Source organism: Leucoraja erinacea, chromosome 18 (genome assembly GCF_028641065.1).
Source record: "Leucoraja erinacea ecotype New England chromosome 18, Leri_hhj_1, whole genome shotgun sequence".
Lineage (NCBI taxonomy): Eukaryota > Metazoa > Chordata > Chondrichthyes > Rajiformes > Rajidae > Leucoraja > Leucoraja erinaceus.
The window spans coordinates 40,399,304-40,422,151 of record NC_073394.1 but is presented as its reverse complement, the minus strand read 5'-3'; the positions used below and the strand labels follow the sequence as shown (position 1 = coordinate 40,422,151).

The 22,848-nt window shown below is 45.4% G+C and overlaps 2 protein-coding genes across 3 annotated transcripts in view; one reads left to right on the top strand and one right to left on the bottom strand.

Moving 5' to 3' along the window:
* ric3a (RIC3 acetylcholine receptor chaperone a) overlaps positions 1-10,588 on the top strand; it is a 46,683-nt gene extending 36,095 nt beyond the window's left edge. For both annotated transcript variants that reach the window (XM_055649901.1, XM_055649900.1), the window contains exons 4-6: positions 1,045-1,138; positions 7,332-7,477; positions 9,535-10,588. In XM_055649901.1, coding sequence (XP_055505876.1) covers positions 1,045-1,138; positions 7,332-7,477; positions 9,535-9,908 — 614 coding nt within the window. In that variant the 3' untranslated portion in view covers positions 9,909-10,588. The remainder of the gene's footprint in view (positions 1-1,044; positions 1,139-7,331; positions 7,478-9,534) is intronic.
* An 11,655-nt stretch (positions 10,589-22,243) lies between these two features.
* Positions 22,244-22,848, bottom strand: part of tub (TUB bipartite transcription factor) — a 197,572-nt gene continuing 196,967 nt past the window's right edge. Inside the window, exon 12 of the mRNA XM_055649899.1 lies at positions 22,244-22,848. This exon is cut by the window's right edge and continues 100 nt beyond it. Within this exon, the coding sequence (XP_055505874.1) occupies positions 22,815-22,848 (34 nt within the window). The 3' untranslated portion in view covers positions 22,244-22,814.

Sequence of the window (22,848 nt, the reverse complement as noted above, 5' to 3'; positions counted from 1 at the left end):
TTCACTCTGATATAAGTTAATCTTATTTTTAATTTTCAATTTTTCAGGGACAGTGCATATTGATAAACATTTACATGCAAATATGAAAGATTATAGCCAATAGCTAATCTTTGTCTCATCTGTCCACAATACCTTTTCCCAGAACTGTGATTGCTGTTTTAAGTACTTCTCGGCAAACTGTAACCTGGCCATCATATTTTTGCGGCTAATCAGTGGTTTGCATCTTGCAGTGTAGCCTCTGTATTTCTGTTCATGAAGTCTTCTGCGGACAGTGGTCATTGACAAGTCCACACCAGACTCCTGAAGAGTGTTTCCGATCTGTCAGGCAGGTGTTGGGGATTTTTCTTTATTATAGAGAGAATTCTTCTGTCATTAGCTGTGGAGGTCTTCCTTGGCCTGCTGGTGCCTTTGCTATTAGTAAGCTCACCAGTGCTCTCTTTCTTCTTAATGATGTTCCAATCAGTTCATTTTGGTAAGCCTAAGGTTTGGCTGATGTCACTTCTTTGGCTTCTTTGACTTTCATTGGCACAACTTTGGTCCTCGTGTTGATAAACAGCAATAAAAGTTTCCAAATGTGATGGGAAGACTGGAGGAAAGACTAGGTGCTGCGAGCTTTCTTATACCTGCATTAAGGAGGCTTTTAAACACACCTGAGCAATTACAGACACCTGTGAAGCCATGTGTCCCAAACATTATGGTGTCCTGAAATGGGGGACTATGTATAAACACAGTTGTAATTTCTACATGGTGAAACCAAAATGTATAAAAATGGCCTTTAATAATATCTGACAATGCACACTTTAACCATGTGTGATTTTTTCTATTACAAATCTCAAACTGTGGAGTACAGAGGCAAATAAATAAAAGGTGGGTCTTTGTCCCAAACATTATGGAGGGCACTGTGTGTATCCGGCATGTATTCAGGAAATGTCTTTAAAGGAGTGTGGTCCTCATGGTACTACAGAAGGCAAAGGGAAAGTGGGAAGTATTTCATTTAACCAGATCTCCCAGGAATGATGTACCAACATGGAATATGTTTTGCAGCTGATTATGAACTGGCTCAGCTTCAAGCAAAACTGAGAGAGACTGAAGTGGCCATGAAGCAAATAGCATCGAAAATGGGACATGGATCAGACAAGTAAGAAATAATAACTTAATACCCTTAAGTTATTGGTGTGTTGGTGAAATTTCAGAAACAAAATAACTTGTAATTTTAAAACAATGAACGTTTCCATTGGAAATGTTTGTGTTTAATACCATGGTCGCTAGATTCCAAAATGTATTGAAAGATTCATTCGGGTCTGCCATCCTTAACCAAGAATCTCTCCTAACCTATGTCCAAGATACCTCACATGCCCTTTGTCTCTTTAATGACTTAATCAAGAGCAGGCAAGGCAATTCAAATTAATCACGCTTGGGTTTGCTGGTATGATACATCTGGTGTTGGCATGCCATGTAGAATTGAAACATCAACAAATATACATTCTCTTAAATGTAGAACTGCAGATCCTAGTTTATACTAGAGATAGACACAAAGTGCTGGAGTAACTCAGTGGGTCAGGCACCATGCTGCATGACCCGCTGAGTTAAGGGCCTGTCCCACGAGCATGCGACTCCATGCGGCAAACGCGACCTAACATGGTCGCTTGAGCCGTACGGCCTAGCGGGGCCGGTCCCACTTCGATCGGCGGAGCCGTATGGAGTTGTGCGGAGCTGGTCCCGACATCGCGCGGTGCTCCAGAAAACTGACCATGTTCAGAAATTCCACGCGGCAACGGCCTGCCGGCCCACAGCCGCATTGAGGCCGTACGCACTGCCTCGACGCCATACGTCACGCGCGAACTTCCTGCGGACTTTGCTCGAACTTCATGTCACTCACTCGACCTCCGCGCGGCCCCCGCTTCTGGTTTGGTCGCACTTGCCGCATGCAGTCGCATGCTCGTGGGACAGGCCCTTTACTCCAGCACTTTGTGTCTACATTCTCTTAATGCCTGCTGTCTGTGCATGCTTGTACTGTATATCCCTCCACTCTAATGTAATGCTTATCCAGGCCTGGAACACTGGAGGGGACTGCATAAGGCCATGGTGAATATCCATGAGTAACTCTGGGTGAGGAGGGACCAGAGTAGGACATGCTTGTGCCAGGAGTGTGGGCTGGTACTGTTCGCCGAGACAGGGCTGCAGCAGCATTTGTCACAGAAAGTGTGACAGGAGGGTTTTTGGGCAGGGAAGAGCTGGACGGTAAACAGCGACAGGATCCCTAGTCAATTGCTGACCATCACAATGTCTTGTGGATGCCATGGTCACTTGAGCTGCCATCAGTTAGCCCAGTAGGAAGCCTGTTAGCCCAATGTGACAGTCAGTTAGCCCAATGATCCGCAGCCAGGATCGATCCCGGCTCTCCCACGCTGCAAACGCTGCCGAACCGCCCCGTCCCCACCCGAGTCCCCCCACACCCGGGAGTGGCCAGGGACGTCATGAGTCAGATGGGCGTGGTGCCCCTAGGCCCACAGCCAGCGCAGAGAAGCAGCGCTAAACCCAGCTCAACTCTGCCTGTCCCGCCAGGTTAACCTACAGCCCTGCCTGGACTTAAGGGAAATGTGGCTCAGGCTTACAGCAAGTGCGGAGAAGCAGCACAAACTCCAAGACTCTGGATTGGTATTCCGTCAGTCCAAGCAGGGCTGCAGGTTAACCCGGCGAGACAGGCAGAGTTGAGCTGCATTTAGCGCTGGATTGAGCTGAAATGACCGTTCACGGCTGAAGCCTTCGAAGCCTCGCGCGTGTGCGTGAGTGTGTGCATGCACGCGCGGCCGCCAAGAAATTCTGTCCCCTACATATTTTGATAGCGATTTCCGTCACTGAGTTAGACCAGTGGGAAGGTTAGTTCGCCCAATGGAAAGCCTGTTACAGGTATAGCCGAGATACAGTGTGTGCAGCAGTCCACCAGGGGTCAGTGTGTGCAACATTCACCACATTCAAAGATGCAATATCAATAAATCAAAGGCTCTCCAAATAGACACTGCATTTCAGTTCTGTTTCTGCAAATCTAAAAAAGTAACAAATTTCAACATAATTTCACCTGTTGCTTTTGAATTGCAATATTTTAACCAATCTTTTCTACGGTCTTGAAGTAATTTTAAGGAATCTTAAGTAGAGCATTTGTATCTCCAATTGGTGCGATGTGTATAGTGGTCAACCATTATCTCCTGGCAGAGCCCGTGCTGTCTCTGAATGTCGGCGCCCTTATCTCACTTTGAATTGGGCTCTGACAGAGTGCTATGTTTTGTGTCTATTGCTGAAGGTTTCCAACCAGTGATCAGGAAGAAAATCTACTGAGAGTTCAAAGAATTCACCAAAGTCTTGAAAGAGCAGAACTTTATCAAAAGTATTGGTCCCAAGAAAGAGCCAGAGGAATCTCATTGCAAGGAGCACTCTGATGGTGCAGCTCAGTGATAGGCCTGTTGCAGGTATCCCCAAGTGGGACGGGCTCACCAGAGGTATAACCTGGGCCAGTTGGATCTTGCCCTGCTGCACGTACATGTCATTCTGAGCCTGAGCTCGGTGCCCACACTCAGGGCCGGCCTTAGGGGGTGTGTGGCCCAATTGGGAACAATTTTCATCGAAATATAAATATATAATTATAAATGAGCCATATTCAGGCATGTGTCGTGAGTAATAAGACAGTCAGTCGGCATTTTAAAAATCTTAAACCACGCATGCGTAAAAATAAAAAATAAAAATAAATAAAGTAACAATTCAATTTGCCCACGGCTTCCAAATCTCCTTCTTTCTGAATTACTAAATGGGTGGGGGGTGGAGGGTGACGGCAGGTGGAGAGATGGTGGGGAAAAACGGGAGCACACCGGGACAAGTTGAATCAGTTGTCATCTTATTGAATGACTATATTAGTTCAAGGGACCAATTGGGAGGAGTCTAGCCAGGGGTAAAGTTGCGGGGAGGGCAGGAGCATTGCGAAGGAGGGGGTCGGGGTTCATGCCAGTAACCCACGCACTCACTGCTGCCGCGGCCCTCCAGGCGTGGAGCTACCGCATTGTGGCCGTGGAGGGAAGCAGCTCGCGTGGCTACGAGCGGCCGCCATCACTGGACAGCAGAACCGACTGCCATCTCAGTGCCTTCTGCCTGCCCGCTCACCTCTGGCAGTGCTCTCTGTCTGAACAGTGAGGGGACCAGCTCAAGAGCAAAGATCACAGAGCAGAGTGGGTCAGCGGGTGATGATAACATCACAGCGGGCGGTGGAGCTTACTCCTGTGTCAGCGCGAGCAAGGGATCAATTGAGGTTACTCACCCTGACATATGGAGTAAGCTCCACCGCCCGCCGTCCTGTTATCTATCGCCTGCTGCCCCGCTCTTGAACTGGTTACTGGCATGATCCCCGACCCCCTCCTTCTCAACCCTCCTGCCCTCCCCGCATCTTTAACCCTGGCCAGACTACCCAGCAGCGCTGTCCTTTTACAGCAGCTTCCCACTTTACTGACGTTTCCCATCAGCTGCTAGGAATGAGGGATAGACTTGGCTATACCTCAGTACAGCAACATTGTTCTTGAGGGATAACGAAGACTATCTTTCTTGGCTTACAACCTAACTTTCTGCCTCCAAGATGCAGGTACATTTTCTAGCAATGTTACAACATTTTTGAGATTTTAAAAATCAAGTCTGCAATTTATCCCATCAGATAAAGCATAAAAATAAGTTTAATTTGACACCTAATTCACTTTCATATCTTCAGTATTAAAAAAGTTATGGCCATTTTCATACTCGGAAATTAGCATCTTGTTCCCTATTGCTATTCCATTAACACAAAGCTGTGATCAGTCAAAAGCCCATAACTTCCTTAAAAATTAAGAGAACTAAATGAAATTTTCAGTTATTATGGATTGAAGCATTCTCAAACAAATTTAAAACATTTTACTTGGATGACCCTAGGAGGGGGTTAGACGCTATAAGCCCGCCATGAGAAATGTTATTTAACTCTGAAATTGAGGATAGACAAAAGCTGGAGTAACTCAGCAGGACAGGCAGCAGTGCGACTCTGGAGAGAAGACCCTGAAGACCCTGAACTGAACTGAACCCTCGTCGGTGAGAGTACTTGTGATTGTCTGAAGAAGGGTCTCAACCAGAAACGCAACCCTCTCCCCAGAGCCCCTGCCCGTCCCGCTGAGCCACCTTCAACTTCAGAGCCAAACAAAAAACACAGAGTACTGGAGGAACTCAGCGGGAAAGGGAGCACCCCGAAGGGAACATAGCACTTATCAGGAGCCGCGACGAGCCAGGACTCTCTCCCCCCTCCCCAACAGAAAGGAACCGCAGATGCAGCCGTCACTGCAAAACGACTAAGAAGGAACTGCAGATGCTGGAAAATCGAAGGTAGACAAAAATGCTGGAGAAACTCAGCGGGTGAGGCAGCATCTATGGAGCAAAGGGAATAGCCAACGTTTCAGGCCGGGTCTGGAGAAGGATTTCGACCCGAAACGTTGCCTATTTCCTTCGCTCCATGGATGCTGCCTCACCTGCTGAGTTTCTCCAGCATTTTTGTCTACCGCAAAACGTCAATGATTCCGGGAATGCAACAGGGTGAGAGAGAGGGAGTGGGAGGGCTAGAGAGAGATGAGATGGGGAGCGGGAGAGAGAGAGCGCGAGAGAGAGAGAGAGGGAGGGAGAGAGCGAAAGACAGAGAGACACAACGTGGGTCGGTAGGTAAATTGAATGCCTAACCTGCCCACCAAGAAGCTTGCCAAGAAGAAGCCCTCAATCATGATGGTGAGTTTTAAGAAATTCTCAATGTGTCATCAATGCATTGATCTACATTCCTCAGTAAATGTAATTGTGTTTTGATCAAGTGTTAATGACGCAACGTGAATTGTATTCAAAGGAACGAGGCATCATTAATACTTGTTCAAAACATAATTACATATACTGAGGAATGTGGATCAATGCATTGATGACACATTGTACAACTACTTGTTAACTACTGGCTGTTAACAAGTGCTAACAGTAGTAGTTTACAAATCGTTTGTGTCTGATGGCCATGCAGCGGTTGTTAACATGTTTGTTTGTAAAAAAAATCTGTATGGCATATGTTTTTTTTAAATCTTTATTTAACAAAGCGAATTTGTATTTCCGTATGAAATACGGAAAATTAACGCGGGGCCCCCCTTAGGCGCGGGATCCAATTGGGAGAAATCGGTCCAATCAGCTTAAGGCCGGCCCTGCCCACACTGCAAACGGCAGCGTTGGTGCTGCACTACACACCTCGCCTGAGTTTTCAATCCACTCGTGCAGAGAGCTGGATTGAGCAGCCCTGTCATTGCAGCCATGGGCCGGGCGAGGAACGTGAAGGCACGGCGGAGAGAGGGTGCGTGTGCTCTGCCAGGAGATGATGGTTGACCACTCTACACTTTGCATCAGTGATCCTTGCTCTACATTTCTTTTAAATTACTTAAAGATTGTAGAAAAGATTGGGTAAAACATTTGCAATTGATAAGCAACAGGTTGTGTTATATGTTGAAATTTGATTTCTTTTCAACAATGAAAAGACGGAAAGATTTGCAAAAACGAAACCGAAATGCAGCGTCTATTTGGAGTGCCTTTTATTGATATTGTTAGCAAAATGTTGCTCGTTGAATGTGGTGAATGTTGCACACACTGCCCTCTGGTGGACTCTTGGTACGAAGAATGATCCCTTGCATTGGAAGGAACTGCAGATGCTGGTTTACACCGAAAACAGACACAAAATGCTGGAGTAACTCAGCGGGACAGGCAGCATCTTTGGATAGTAGGAATGGGTGACGTTCTGGGTTGAGACCTGACACATCGCCCATTCCTTCTATGCTGCCTGTCCCGCTGAGTTATTCCAGCATTTTGTGTCTACCTTCAATGATCCTTTGCAGCTGATTGTGAGGAGAGATGCAGAGTCATGCAGCCAGGGGTTTTGTTCTGCTCGCAACTATCCTGCGTTCCTGCTCCTGCTCTCGATGATGCTTTACCCAAACCCCCAGCAGTTCTGTTGTGAGTGAGACCCTGTGTTCTCAGTATCCTTGCACTATCAGTAAAACCTCTTCTTTCCTTATCTCACACCTTCTCTCTTTTCATCTCTGACCTTTGACATTTCACCTCATGCAGGTTACGAGGAGGTATGTCAGAAGACAACGTTTTTGAAGGGTTTTATTAAAGAAAGAAAATATACCAATATTTTTACCACACCTGTTTGGTTGAACAGTGGAACATTAGGGAAAACAATATTCACGTAACTCCTGAATCTCACCTTCAGTCGAGGTCTCACAGAATGCTACGTTTTGTATCTGTTGCTGCAGGTTTCCAACTGACACCAGTGAACAGGAAGCAAATCTACTGAGACAGTTGAAAGAAATCACCAGAGTCATAAAAGAGCAGAACATTATCGAAGGCATTGGTCCCGAGAAAGAGCCAGACGAATCTCATTACAAGGAGCACTCTGACGGTAAAGCTGCATCCTTTAGTACCTACAGCACATGGCATGTTCAACAAAGGGCAATATTGTGTGGCGGCTTATCCTCTGTTATAGAGTTAGCACTACAACTAAAGCATGGTTTAGTATAGAAGTTGGGATGTAATGTTAAAATTGTACAAGGCATTGGTGAGACCAAATCTGGAGTATGGGGTACAATTTTGGTCGCCCAATTATAGGAAGGATGTCAACAAAATAGAGAGAGTACAGAGGAGATTTACTAGAATGTTGCCTGGGTTTCAACAACTAAGTTACAGAGAAAGGTTGAATAAGTTAGGTCTTTATTCTCTGGAGTGCAGGAGGTTAAGGGGGGACTTGATAGAGGTCTTTAAAATGATGAGAGGGATAGACAGAGTTGATGTGGACAAGCTTTTCCCTTTGAGAATAGGGAAGATTCAAACAAGAGGACATGACTTCAGAATTAAGGGCCAGAAGTTTAGGGGTAATATGAGGGGGAACTTCTTTACGCAGAGAGTGGTAGCGGTGTGGAATGAGCTCCCAGTGGAAGTGGTGGAGGCAGGTTCATTGGTATCATTTAAAAATAAATTGGATAGGCATATGGATGAGAAGGGAATGGAGGGTTATGGTATGAGTGCAGGCAGGTGGGACTATGGGGAAAAAAATTTGTTCGGCACGGACTTGTAGGGCCGAGATGGCCTGTTTCCGTGCTGTAATTGTTATATGGTTATATGGTCATATGGTGAATCATTTTCTTACCTAAATTATGATGAGCCTTCCGGTGTTCAGTTAATTTGGGATTTGTATCCCCTGCCACGCTACTAAAGGTCAGGGATCCTCAAGATACATATTATTAGTCCTTAAAGAGTTGCGAGTGGAATGAGAGTGCAATGTGAGCACTTACTGCCATGAGTTACCCTATACCCAGAGGTGGTGGGCAATGGAAGGTCACTGACAGTAATTGGAGGAGGGAGATGGGGCCAGGTGATGTTGTCACATTCAAGTGCAGAGTCCCAGAACTGTACAGCGCGGAAACAGGCCCTTCAGCCGACCAAAATGTCATACTAGGCTCATCACATTTGCCTACATTTGGACAATATCTCTCTGAACCCTTTCTATCAAAATGTTTGTCTAAATGTCTTTTGAGCGTGATATTTTTTATCTGCCTCTATGGTAGCTTATTCTGCATACAGACCACCCTCTGAGTGAAAATGTCTGGGAATAGGGTCCCTCTAAAATCTCCCATATCTTATAGAGATGTATATAATCATGAGGGTAACAGATAGGATGAATGCACAGAGTCTTTTACCCAGGGAAGGGGAATCAAGAAGCAGTTGACATAGGTTTGGTGAGAGGAGAATGATTAGAGGAAGGAGATGGAATTCTCAGAGATACCCACGGTTTAGTTTAGTTTAATTTAGAGATACACTGCAGATAGAGGCCCTTCGGTCCACTCAGTCTGCACCAGCCAGCGATCTTCGCACACTAACACTATTAGTGCAAATTAACCTACAAACCTGCACACGTCTTTGGAGTGTGGGAGGAAACCAAAGATCTTGGAGAAAACCCACACAGGTCACGGGGAGAACGTACACACTCCGTATAGACGAGCACCCATAGTTGGGATCAAACCCGGGGCTGTAAGGCAGCAACTCTACCGCTGCGACTCCGTGCTGCCCTGGTGTGGGGTGCTTGCTGCATTGTTGAGGAATGTTTGGCCCGAGCTCCAAGACTGGAGTTTGTTCTGAACTCAGTGCAGGGACTGGCCACTCGCTAGGTCACCAGTTTCATTGGCGTTTTTCAGAAGTGGGCAGTGAAGACTTGTCCTGTAGTTCCTCCCCGTCATCTTAGGGTGTGAGGAGTTAACACAGCACAAAGCAGTGCCCCCTGCTCCAGCTAACCACAATAGTGTCAGAGAGACAGACCACATGCATTCACCTTTACTGACACTACAGATTCACACCCTAAACCCAGTGGACCACATTACGCTGAATCAAATCCTTTTGTTTTACAATGTAATATTGCAAGTTAATTTGGACAATATCTGACTGTCAATAATTTATTGTGCCAAGGTTACGGCGGGGAGACAGAACATTCTAGATGCCGTTGCCGGCATGACAGGAACTATTCCAAGTCCAGTCAACGTTCTGCTGAGGAGCCAGAAACCAAACTAGATCAGTGCTTGTTCAATGAAACCGCAGAGAACAAAATCGGACAAGATGAGGACTCTGAGAGGGGTGCCCAGATTGGGCGAGGGGTCGGTGGTGACGGGGAAGATCTCCACCGTGACCCAGCCGTGACACCACAGGAAGATGGGACTGCCAGCGGAGAGGACCACTGTCGTGTGGGTGACTCTCGCACGGAGCTTCACATCAGTGAACCACAGCACGTGACCACATACAGTACAGGAACACTACGAAAACGCAACAAGATGGCAATAGAATAACGGGTATGAAGCAGCAGTAGACAGGTAGCACATCTCGGAATATATTACTCAGTCTGTGTCAAATATTTCAGCTTTGGTACCTTCTCCAGAGCTGTCAGAATTATCTAGTTTGCCCTGATTTTAAAATCTATTTTACTCAATAGTTACTGATAATGGTTGTTCTATGTACTTTGGTGTTTGCACTATCATAGTCTGCTCTAGTTAGAAGAATTATAATTTATTGTATATTTATTTTTGTTGTGTCTCATGTGCCTGTAACGCTGCAGCAAGTAAGAATGTCATTGTCCCATTCATATCCGGTACTAAAGAGAGATAAACATATGATTCCATGCAGACATCGGCCATGGTCTGTTCTGAACCCAGGCCCTGGAGCTGTGAGGCAGCAGCATTGACCACTGATATCCCGGGTTAAACCACATCCCATTCTGCAAATACCTGCAGGTTCCTCCAACCTTTGACCTTCACAGATCCAGCAGGTCCATTGTACCACCAGCCCACGTCCGCACTTCATCCGGCCTGCCGATTGGCCTTGTAATGCCGCCCTCTAGACCTTGATCACACCATTCAACATCAGCCTATTGTCTCTCTGTCACGGACATCATCTTTTCAGGAGGTCTCCCTCCAGAGGTCCAGCCTTGTGGTGCCCTAACCTTGCACAGTATATTCCACCTTCTGGCCAATCTTCACTACCCCACATCATGCTGGCCGGACAACTCCTCTCCACCTTCATCGTGCTTCAGCAGGGGCCAAGGACACTCTGCTTCCTTCTTGAACAGCGGCCCGCCCACTTCCTCTCCTCCACCTCCACTCACTTGTTCACCTGGCTCTGCAGGTGAATAACTTCTCCTTCAACAGCACTCTCTCCCAAAAGGGGCTGTCCCACTGCGGCGCCCTAATCTGCGAGTTAAGAAGAGTGTCTTCGACCTTTAAGCTCGAGGGCACTCACCCGGAAAACCTCGAGCTGGATCGACCGTCCACGTTGAAACCGCGGGCTGGATCGAACGACCGCACACGCACACACACACAGACACACGCACACACACGCACACACACAAATTCACACCCACTCACTCACACGCACACGCACACACACACACACACACACACACACACACACACGCACGCACGCGCACACACACACACACACATCGCAAAGGCGGGGGCCAGGGAAAGCGGGGGAGCGCTGTCTGAAATTCACACCCGCGATGAAGAGTAAGGAAAGACGGCTGCACAGTGTACGGTAAGTCCTTTAGAGAGCGGGGGGGAGGGAGGGTGGAGAGAAGGGGAGAGAGAAGGGGAGGGAGAAGGAGTGGAGGCACTAAGACGTCTAATGTCCAATTTAGCGGGCATTTTACATTACCAGTCGGTTTTCCTGGGTCCTGAAAACTTCAATGAGCCATTCAAAATGCCCGGTCAGCGAAGGAGATTGCCTACGGCTGCCCTCAACTGCCTGTAACTAAATAGCGACCCCACTCCACTGCACTACGAGTTCAAAATAACCATGCCGACCAAATTTTATTCGCGGAAAATGTTTCAACATGCTGAAAATGTTACCGCGACCTAGTATTCGGGAACTTCCCTCGAGCATGAAGGAGAGTTCCAGTGACCTCATAGGACCACGTGTCGACCATGCTGCGAGTTTGTAGTCGAGGGCAAACTCGTCTAAACTCGCAGATTAGGTCGCCCAAGTGGAACAGCCCCTTAACTAAACTCAATAAAACAATAAACTCAACTCGACTCCCTCCAAAGGTGCAGCTTCTTCTGCTGCTTGCTACTGCACAAGCACCAACGGCTGGGCTATCTCATGCAGGTACTGACAGGGAGGGAGGGGGGGAGCTAGGAGCTAGGCCAGTGTCTTGTGGGAAACTCAGACAGATCTTAGTTCCACTACTCCTTGACCCTACCCCCTCAACTCTTTCTCTGGAACAAGGACAACTACACTGGTAACAGTGGCCACACAAACGCAGCTGTAAAGCCTCACACCTGTGCAGTCATTCTCCACCCTGTTCCCACACGTGCAGTACAAACAGCTCAAAAACCTCTCACTTGCCGAGCCGCTCCTCGCCCTGTTCCCACCTTCCTGTTCCCACGCCAGAACACGGAGTCTCTCAGCCTGCTGGTCCAGAGGAGGAACCGTTTTTTCACACAGAGAGTGGTGAATCTGTGGAATTCTCTGCCACAGAAGGTAGTTGAGGCCAGTTCATTGGCTATATTTAAGAGGGAGTTAGATGTGGTCCTTGTGGCTAAAGGGATCGGGGTATGGAGAGAAGGCAGGGATGGGATACTGAGTTGGATGATCAGCCATGATCATATCGAATGGCAGTGCAGGCTCGAAGGGCCGAATGGCCTACTCCTGGACCTATTGTCTATGTTTCTATGTACTGTGTACGGTTTGATTTGATGCATAGTATGCAGAACAAGCTTTTCACTGTATCTCTGTACACGTTGCAATAAATAATCTAAACCAAGCCAAAATATGATAATAAGAAGCATGATTCAGGAGACGTGGTCATGAAGCTGATGCATGAACAAACCAGTCAGTGGTATCCAAACTGACCTCATCTCCCCTCATCACACCACAACTGGAGACCCACCTCACAGGCCTTCACACAACTATCCCCGCTGCTGAGATGAGACATACCCTTCTATTGCCTTTGCTTCATTTTTTGCACATTATCATTATTTTGCTTTCATCATAATGGAACTCTTCAATATTAAGTCTAATTAAAATGAGAAGTTAATTAAAGTGCTCACTTAACATGCTCGATAGTTTAATTGGAAATGTCTTAAAGGAAAGCTTTGCCTTCTAAGGAGAGTTGATCTGGATCAAGATGGACGTTCTCATCATTAATCAATTGCCAAGTTTAAGCAGCAGTCAGAGATGTTCATCGATGGAAATGCACGGTCTGAAAGATTCAGGAGCAACCTTCACAAAGGAATTGGATAAATAATTGAAAGGGATAAAAATATGAATGTTATGGGGAAGGAGCTGGGTTCTGTGACTAATTGGATAGTTGTGTTATAATTAACCCAACATTGCAGAGTTACCTTGGCAACCAAACACCGGAAGTAAAGAGAGATGAGCAGTCTGTGAGTTTCCAGAATGCACAGAGATCACGTCTCCCTCCACCCACGGTACTGTGCTGACAATATCTCTGAAGTCTCCTGGTCCTTAGTGATGCTGGGACGAGGCTGTGGATGTGAAGAGGAAGGTCATCTCCAGCAAGGATTGGGAATGATTGGTATCAGCAGAGCTCACCAGCAGCTCCTCTCTGTCAGAAAGAAGACACAAAGTGCTGGAGTAACTCACCCACTTTGTGTCTTTTGAGTTACTCCAGTACTTGTTGTCCTTTTTCATATAAACCACCATCTGCATTTTGTTGTGTCCTCTTCTCTTATAGGAGTTGATCTTGAGATGAAATCCCTCCACCCACTCTCTGTTTCAGTGTTTTAAAATGAATGCTACGCTTCCTCGGAATCAGTGTTTGTAGTTTAATGAATCTACGACTAATTTAAGAGATCTCACATCCCTACAGTCCTTCATTGCCTGGTCAAGTGTGGTCTACAAAAGCACAAATCCTCCCCTCCCCCCCCATTCTGTTTGTGCTTTGGTCCAAAACCCTGTCATCAGCTGGACAATAGTAACCTAAAATCACCCTGAATTTCAGTTATTGTTTTAATAGCAATAATTTTAAAACACTGAAACAGAGAGTGGGTGGAGGGATTTCATCTCAAGATCAACTCCTATAAGAGAAGAGGACACAATGAAATGCAGATGGGGGTTTATATGCAAAAGGACAACAAGTACTGGAGTAACTCAAAAGACACAAGGTGGGTCTGAAATAGGCAAAAACCTGCTCACCCAATCATAAAAGATTCACTGCCAATTGATCGACATGGAAAATACAGTACAGTAATTGCCGCACTTCCAGGTGACCTTCAGGGAACTATGAACCACCCTGTTGTAGATGACGACTGCATGGCCATGTGGGATTGAGTGTGGCTCACAGGTCCGATGCTCTAGCCACATACGCGGGAGCAGTGGAGGAACATGAAGACCACCCTGGGGGGGGGGGGGGCTGCAGCCATGCTCCTGTCTCTGCACTAACCATCCTATTAGTTATTACACCGCACCGATTAGTTTAGTTAATTCTAAACATGCAGGTAAATGTACCAGATTATTAAAGTGCAAACTGCTGTCTTATTTGACGCCTTTGTCTCCCCCAACGTTCAAAGAATGAGCAGAATGTCCTGTATAACAAGGACATACAAATGATAGGCTTCAGGGAGGCGATTTACTCTGACGTTCACTGGAGCAACGATCACGTTCTGGGCAGTCACTGGGTGATTAGGATATCCAGGAGATTGCCTTTTGACATTTGATACAAACAAAAATCACATTTTATTACTAAATGTAATTTATTACAAAAATCAAAACCAGAATGATTGTGCTTCATGGGAATGTAACAGCATATCAGAAGATTTCCGAGTCTCTCCAAATAAACGGTGACTTTTTCTCGACCACAATATACTAAATGACTCAAATACGATCTCCCGGTTGCCAAACACTTTAACTCCTCTTCCATTTCCCACACTAACCTTTCTGTCCTGGGCCTCCTCCACTGTCAAAGTGAGGTCAAACACCAATTGGAGGGACCAGCACCTCATGTTTCACTTGGGCCGCTTACAATCCAGCAGTATGAAGGTAGACAAAAAATGCTGGAGAAACTCAGCGGATGAGGCAGCATCTGTGGAGAGAAGGAATTGGCGATGTTTCCGGTCGAGACCCTTCTTCAGCAGCATGAATATTGATTTCACTATCTTCAAGTAACCCTTGCATTCCTCTATCTCCGTCATTCCCCACCCTAGTCGTCATACTAGTTTCACTGTCTTCCTGCTGAATTTCATTGGTTGTAGAACTCTTTACCACCTTCTCCACAGGCAATGGACCATTGTGGGCTCCACCTTTCCGTTGCTGGCTTTGATTTGTGCTTTTGCATACATTTCATTCATTTGTTCTTTGTACCATTTCATATCTCTTGTTTCCCTTTCCCCTGACTCTCAGTCTGAAGAAGGGTCTCAACCCGAAACGTCACCTGTTCCTTTTCTCCAAAGATGCTGCCTGACCCACTGAGTTACTCCAGCATTTTGTGACTCTCTTCGGTGTAAACCAGCATCTGCAGCTCCTTCCTACACAGCTAGTTATCTCGACCACAATACAATGAATAAATATATCTTCAGTGGAACTAGTATGAGGATATTTAACAGATGCATTGAGGTCTTTGGGTTATTATTGCCACTAGCAGAGACACCATTCACAAAGTCTGAAGATCGCTAATATTAAAGATGTTTATCAAAAAGGTTTGGGGTTTGTTCACCATGCACAGTCGTGCCAACTGAAACAGAAATAACATGGGAGTGCAAAGCAGGTCATACTAAACTAACTAATCTAAACTAACTAACTAAAAAGTTGTAGTATCTCAGCGGGTCACACAGCATCTCTGGAGAAAAGGAATAGGTGACGTTTCAGGTCAAGACCCTTCCTCAGACTGAAAGTCAGAGGAGAGGGAAACGAGAGATATGAAAAGGATCTTGACCCAAAATTGTCACCTATTCCTTTTCCTCCAGAGATATTGTCTTGCCCGCTGAATTACTCCTGCTTTTTGTGTCTATACCATTCTGGGATATCTAATCTGGACAAAAAGTCACCTTACAAAATTTGCAAGCAATAATTCTAAGCATTTAAAAGATGTTTTAATTTGAACAGGGACAACGTGTGTGGGAGGGCTCGGTGTTTTCCCACACACGTTATTGAATCCATTTGCTCGGCTCATTGTACTTACTGGGTTTAGCCACAGGGTGGAGACTGCAACCCAATTACATGCTGTGATTACTGTACTGTTCTGACTACAGTTACTTACAGCCTGTAACAATCCCATGGCAACAGCTCTGAGTTGTGTGCTTCGTAAAGAGAGCAACAACTTAAGTGTATTATTTTGCTGGGTTGATGCCTCAAGTTGCATTGAGTTCTGTCAGAACGAGGGTTGTTATTGTTCGGTACTAACTTTGACTTATTCTGCATCTTCTGGCCCATCTCAGTGAGTGTGCAACTCGTGGGAATGGAAACTGGAATTAGATTGACCCAGGACTAGTTTCATTTCACAGGGCCCCTAACAAAATGTGGATTAGCCATTTGTCACAAGTGCATCTCACCAAAAGGAGTGGATAAAGTTACAAATGAAAGGAAATGCCAATATTGAAACAGTCTTGCATTATAAACATTGGCTTTACCCTGGAAGAATGTGCATCCACCAACTCCCTTTTCAAAGTAAACGGCAAAACTTCCTTCTCCATGGGATTTTTATTTAATTATTGGACTGAGCAGATTATCACAGTGAGCTGCATCTTGGATGACATTACAGATTATTCTGGGATAGTATTACAAAACCATTGAAGATCTTTAAATGATTTCCAATTGATTTCTTCACTTGTAAATATCATTACTGTCACTTATTCTTCTGAGCGAAGCTCACTGGGCAACAACAGCCCAATACAAATACGAAGTAAAAACCAAGAATCTGGTTTACACAAATGGACACAGTGCTGGAGTAACTCAACAGGTCAGGCAGCATCCCTGGAGAACATGGATAGGTGATGTTTTGGGTTGAGACCCTTATTATATAGTATAGGAGTAAAGAGGTTCTTCTGCAGTTGTATAGGGCTCTGGTGAGACCACATCTGGAGTATTGTGTACAGTTTTGGTCTCCTAATTTGAGGAAGGACATCCTTGTGATTGAGGCAGTGCAGTGCAGGTTCACAAGATTGATCCCTGGGATGGTGGGACTGTCATATGAGGAAAGATTGAAAGACTAGGCTTGTATTCACTGGAGTTTAGAAGGATGAGGGGGGATCTTATAGAAACATATAAAATTATAAAAGGACTGGACAAGATAGATGCAGGAAAAATGTTCCAAATGTTGGGCGAGTCCAGAACCAGGGGCCACCGTCTTAGAATAAAGGGGAGGCCATTTAAGACTGAGGTGAGAAAAAACTTTTTCACCCAGACAGTTGTGAATTCGTGGAATTCCCTGCCGCAGAGGGCAGTGGAGGCCAAATCACTGGATGGATTTAAGAGAGAGTTAGATAGAGCTCTAGGGGCTAGTGGAGTCAAGGGATATGGGGAGAAGGCAGGCACGGGTTATTGATTGGGGATGATCAGCCATGATCACAATGATTGGCGGTGCTGGCTCAAAGGGCCGAATGGCCTCCTCTTGCACCTATTTTCTCTGTTTCTATTCAAACTATAAGGGTGGGAGAATAAAGCTGGGACTAGCTGGAGAAACAGGAAAAAGTGTGGCAGGTAACAGGTTGACATAAAAACAAGAAGTTTGAAAGGGTTCAGAAGGGATTTACCAAGATATTGCCAGGACTTGAGGGCTATAGGGAGAGGTTTGACAGGTTTGGTGTGTGGAACAAGCTGAGTGGTTGGTGGAGGTAGTTGAGGCAGGTACTATTGCAATGTTTAAAAATAATTGAGACAGGTACATGGATAGGACAGGTTTAAAGAGATATGGGCCAATAGCAGGCAGGAGGGGCTAGTGTAGATGGGGTATGTTGGTCGGTATGGGCAAGTTGGGCCGAAGGGACCGTTTTCCATGCTGTGTCACTCTAAAAGGTGCTGGAGATATCAGCCCGACTGGTATTTTTTGCAAAAGAAAGTGGAGGTCCATCAGCCTGAAACCATGAACTGTTTGTCTTCCACTGTCACCATTCGGCTTCACTGCCATTTCCACTTATGACGTTAGATTTTTATTCTCGTCAGCCTGTTACCTCTCAAGCATCCTAAGGCATCGTGTGGAATGCTAACGTAAGTACACACCAGCAACTTACAGGGTAGATATTGGGACACGGTGTCAAAGCAACACACGTTTTCCTGCAATTCATGAAAAGAAAGCAATGGGACATTGACTGGTGTATTTTGTGTATAAACTTTAATGCAATCCATTAAAACAGCAATATGTTTCAAAGTTATTTATTCAAAAACTCCATTCAACAAGTAGGATCTTTACATGACAAGGGACACTTGTTTATCTTTCATTTACAAACAAAATGGTCCCAATAAAATGGTTCTTCAATTCTTAAAACATGTTAGTTCGGCAAATAAATGGGACACTCAGCAGCCGACTAACTGCACAGTTGTGTCCCACGAGTGCAGACAGACTGGGAGAAATATCACCGTGAGAAAATTACTACTGACTCAATGACAGATGACGCCAACTTTAGACACGCGTTGGAACACATGTTGCGTTTATAATGGGTTTTACATAAAATGTTTCATGAGATAACAAGTAGGCTGTGTCGTGCAGAGCACAGCTAAATTAACCACAAACCACGCACTCTGACAAGACAAAGCAGGGAATTCCTAACTTGAGTCAGGCATTAGCACACTGTACAAAGTTATGGTGGCATGAAGCTTACTGGAGTGCATCATTCATTTGATTTTGGATTTTTATTATAAATGGGAAATAAACACCTGAATACATGATCTCCATACATGAGGAGAGCGGTAAATATTACATGTGTAGTGCTGAGGATAACAGCACAAGCCACACTGTGCATGAACTGTGATGTTAAACACTGAAGATAGACACAAAATGCTGGAGTAACTCAGCGGGACAGGCAGCATCTCTGGAGAGAAGGAATGGATAGAAGACAAAACACAGATACAGGCCACTCTGTTATTGAACACCAATATAATCCAACACAGGCAGTGACTGTTGTGATCAGTCTGTGAGAGAAGGATCACAATCACAACATTCGACACTAAAATATTCAACATCCTATTTCTAAATTTTGCATTTTAAAAAGGCCATTTACAAAGGTCCCAACTCCCAAATATATGTTTTCTTTAGCTCCACAGACGGATTAGCTACATTCAAAACCAATGTTTCTCCTTGGTTTAGTTTCTGTGAACCCTGAACTGATGGGACACCAACAGCAAATAAAAATGGGCAGACACAGAATGACACAAAGTGCTGGAGTAATTCAGCGGGTCAAGCAGCATCTGTGGGGAACATGGATAGGTGACGTCCTGAGTCAGGACCCTTCTTCAGTCTGTAATAAAAGGCCCAAAGTGCTGGAGCTCCTCTCCCTCGTAGACACAGAATGGGTCAGGAGCCCTGGAGAACATTCTCCAACTTTGAACTTTTCTGATCTAATGTAATGCCAAGAACCACAGGGGTGCATTTGTAAACAGTCAGACAGGACAAGATGACAATTAACAATGGGTGTTAGACATGGCTCCACAATCACTCACCACTGTGACTCAGATGGCCAACAAGACCCCAGTCCAGGGAGCTCAGCACAGAGGCCGGCCGGCACTGGGAATGTTGCACAGTGAGAGATGCGGTCTTCAGCGATGTGACACGTGCGGATGAAGCAGGTTTGTGCTGTTCACCATCCGAGCACTAACCTGCTATGCTCATGTTTCTCTCAGTGCTAACGACAGACAACCCACTCAAACTGCAGTCAACTCATCATCATGTAACAGGCAGGAGTACCTCAGGTTGAAGAAATGGATGGATTAGCTGTTTGTGCAGAAGCCAATCACTACTACACAATGAAGGCATTGAGAAAATGTTGCACAGTTTGTACACCTGTAACTTTCATCTATATTTGCCTGAACAATGTGTCAGGTTTTTTTGCAAAAGTCAAAATGCTGGAGGGATTCAGCGAGTCAGCAGTATCTGTGGGACAGTCAACGCTTCAGCACCTGACTCCACATCAGGACCACAAACAAGGTCCCGACCCTAAACACCACAGACCAGAATTACCAAGTTCTCCAACGTCAACGATTCTTAAAGCTCTGATCCTGAGATTGAAAGGTTACCATTTTCCATGATGCAAAACACATTCTGATAATTCGATACTCTTCAGGGGTCATCAATTGGTAACAGAAATGAACTATTATGCGTTCTCCCAGCCACGGGTGTCTGCAGACTTAGATTTTACACTCTGTTCCCCAGCATATCCTCTTCATCAATCCTCAGCTCAGCTGCAATACACTGATTACAGAGGTCTCACATTTCACAATACGATACGATAAAACTATTTATCCCCGCAGGGACATTGGTGAAATTAAAGGTGAAAAGAAAAAGACAAAAGCGACTGTTGGCTGGCTGTTGTGTGCACCGCACCTTCACTGGAACAAATGACCAAACAGATGACAGACTTATTCACTGCCCACCCCCCTCCCCCACACCGGGTTCACTTTCTTCTCTCACCGTCCCTCACGCCAGGTCCCCATTGTCTTCCCCTCCCCCTCACGGCCCACTGTTACCAAGGCCCATGTTGCCACCAAGGCCCCACTGCCACCACTGAGTCTCCCGCTGCCGAGGCTCCCGATGCCGAGGCTCCTATTGCCGCCACCGCTGAGGCTCCTTAAGCCCAGACAGGCCTCGTCGCCCGGCTTCTCCGCAGGCTCCTGGGAGGCCCGTGGGGTGAGTCGGGCCTACCAGGGCCAGTCTCTGCCTTAAAAACATTCACTGACTTGACCTCCACATCCTTCTGTGGCCCTTCAGCTCAACTGTGTAGGAAGGAACTGCAGATGCTGGATTAAACTGAAGATAGACACAAAAAGCTGGAGTAACTCAGCGAGGCAGGCAGCATCTCTGGAGAGAAGGAATGGGTGACGTTTTGGGTCCAGACCCTTCTAAGAAGTCACCCAGAGAGTTGTGAATCTGAGGAATTCTCTGCCTCAGAAGGCAGTGCAGGCCGATTCTCTGGATGCTTTCAAGAGAGAGCTAGATAGAGCTATGAAAGATAGCAGAGCCAAGGGACATGGGGAGAAGGCAGGAACGGGGTACTGATTGGGGATGATCAGCGATCCTGCCCAAGTGTCTTTCAAATGTTGTTATTGTACCTGCCTTAACCACTTCCCATGGCAGCCCATTTCATATACACCTCACCCTCTGTGGAAAAAAAACATTCGGGACTGGTGGACATTGCTAGCAGTTCAGATTGAAGAATCTTCCTTAGAGTTGAGAAAGAGAAAAACAAATGAGTTTTAAGTAGTATGGAGGGTGGGGACATCATTAACATGATGGCCTGACATCCTGCCACCCCTTGGCCGTCTCCTCATCAGAGATATTCCTTCTGCCGACCCCTTACCCTCTCAAAACTTGAACAGTAACTTGATTTCCCTTTTTCCAAGTTCATATGAAGCGGTTTCTAGCTGAAACTAGAACCATTTTCCTTTTCACAGATGCTGCCCGACCAGCTGAGTATTCCCGACATATTCTGTATTTATTTCAGATTTCCAGTGGCTGATTTATGTGACTTTCATACAAGAGTCTGTAGATTGTTTAGCACAGATACAGGCTCATGCTTCTCATGGGCTTTTATTGCCCAACTTCATGTAACCTCAACACTCATTCCTTTCGCCTGCTTGAGTTTGCCTTGTCTCTGTTAAATCAGCCACATTGGTGATCTTATCATCATCGTGTGATTTATTTCCACAATCTAGCACTAACATTAACGTGCATTAATAATCAGTGTGATGGAGCACTAGATCTCTAAGCAATTAGAGTCATACAGCACAGAAACAGGCCCTTCAGCACAATTTGCCCCATCGAAGTTAGCCCCATTTGCCTGCATTTTGCCCATATCCATCCAAACCTTTCCTGTCCACGTACCTGTCCAAGTGTCATTTAAAGTGCCTGGGGAAGGGGCTCGACCCGAAACGTCACCTATTCCTTCTCTCCATAGATGCTGCCTCACCCGCTGAGTTTCTCCAGCATTTTTATCTACCTTCGATTTTTTTCAGCATCTGCAATTCTTTCTTAAACAAGTGTCTTTTAAATGGTATTATACCAAATGTTGCTTTACATTCACCTGGACACATATGGAAAATTATGAATATCACCACTAGTCTTTATTCATCTACTTTCAGAATTATTTGATTGAAGAATTTAGCCCTTGGGAAATATATTGTGTCTCCTTTTTTCCCCCATTCAGAAGTACAGCTGTCTTAAATACAAGATATTCAACATTATGTACTGGTTTATATTTCCTGTGCTGTTACATTTGTCCTTGGCAGCAACCAGGACACCCCTTGTTCAACAGCGGAAAGCAGAAAGCATGCACATACGACAACAACACGATTAGACACATCGTCCCTCTCCTCCCTGCCTCAAACTCAATATGAGCTGAGCACCTCTTCATTCCCAGTCATGTTATAACTTAAATAAGTTCATGCCAAAAGAGACAAAAAGCAGATAAATTAAAAAGGCAAGTAGAAGTTAATTGAATGATTTAAAACATCTTCTGCCACCCGTTTAACTCTTAAAATGAGTCCTGATGTCAAATATCTTTCATCACCCAAAATAAAATTATTCCTGCAATGAATTAGCAGACATGACACACATTTCTGACCAGAACAATCTGAATAAGTTTCAGGAATGACATAAAGGTTAGTAGTGGACAGACAAATGTACTGGACTTCCCCTCTTGTTCTGACTCAACATGCTTGGGATGTTACAGCTGCGTCTTCACATCGTAAGGGTTTGTTTTCCTTTTTAAGACAATGTTTCATTTCAAAGATCCACGCAAAATCACAGTAAGTGTTTAAAAATGACCCAAGTAGATTAAGCGGAGAATTGTGGCGTCCTTTTAAAAATTTAAAAAAACGCAAAACAATTCCACGTCTCAGAAAAATATTTTAAATTAGGATCCAACATTGGATTTGGGACCTCGCTGCGATTTTGGTCATTTTGTAGAGTAACATGTACGATACTGAGGATGAAATATATCTTAATACGATCTGCAACCAAAGTGTCAAAGCAAAGACAGCGAGATTCCCTTTGAAGCACAGATGCCACACTGAATGGTGAGGTTCCACTGTCCCCTTCATTCACAAGCCAGCTTGCTGTCGAAGCTCGAG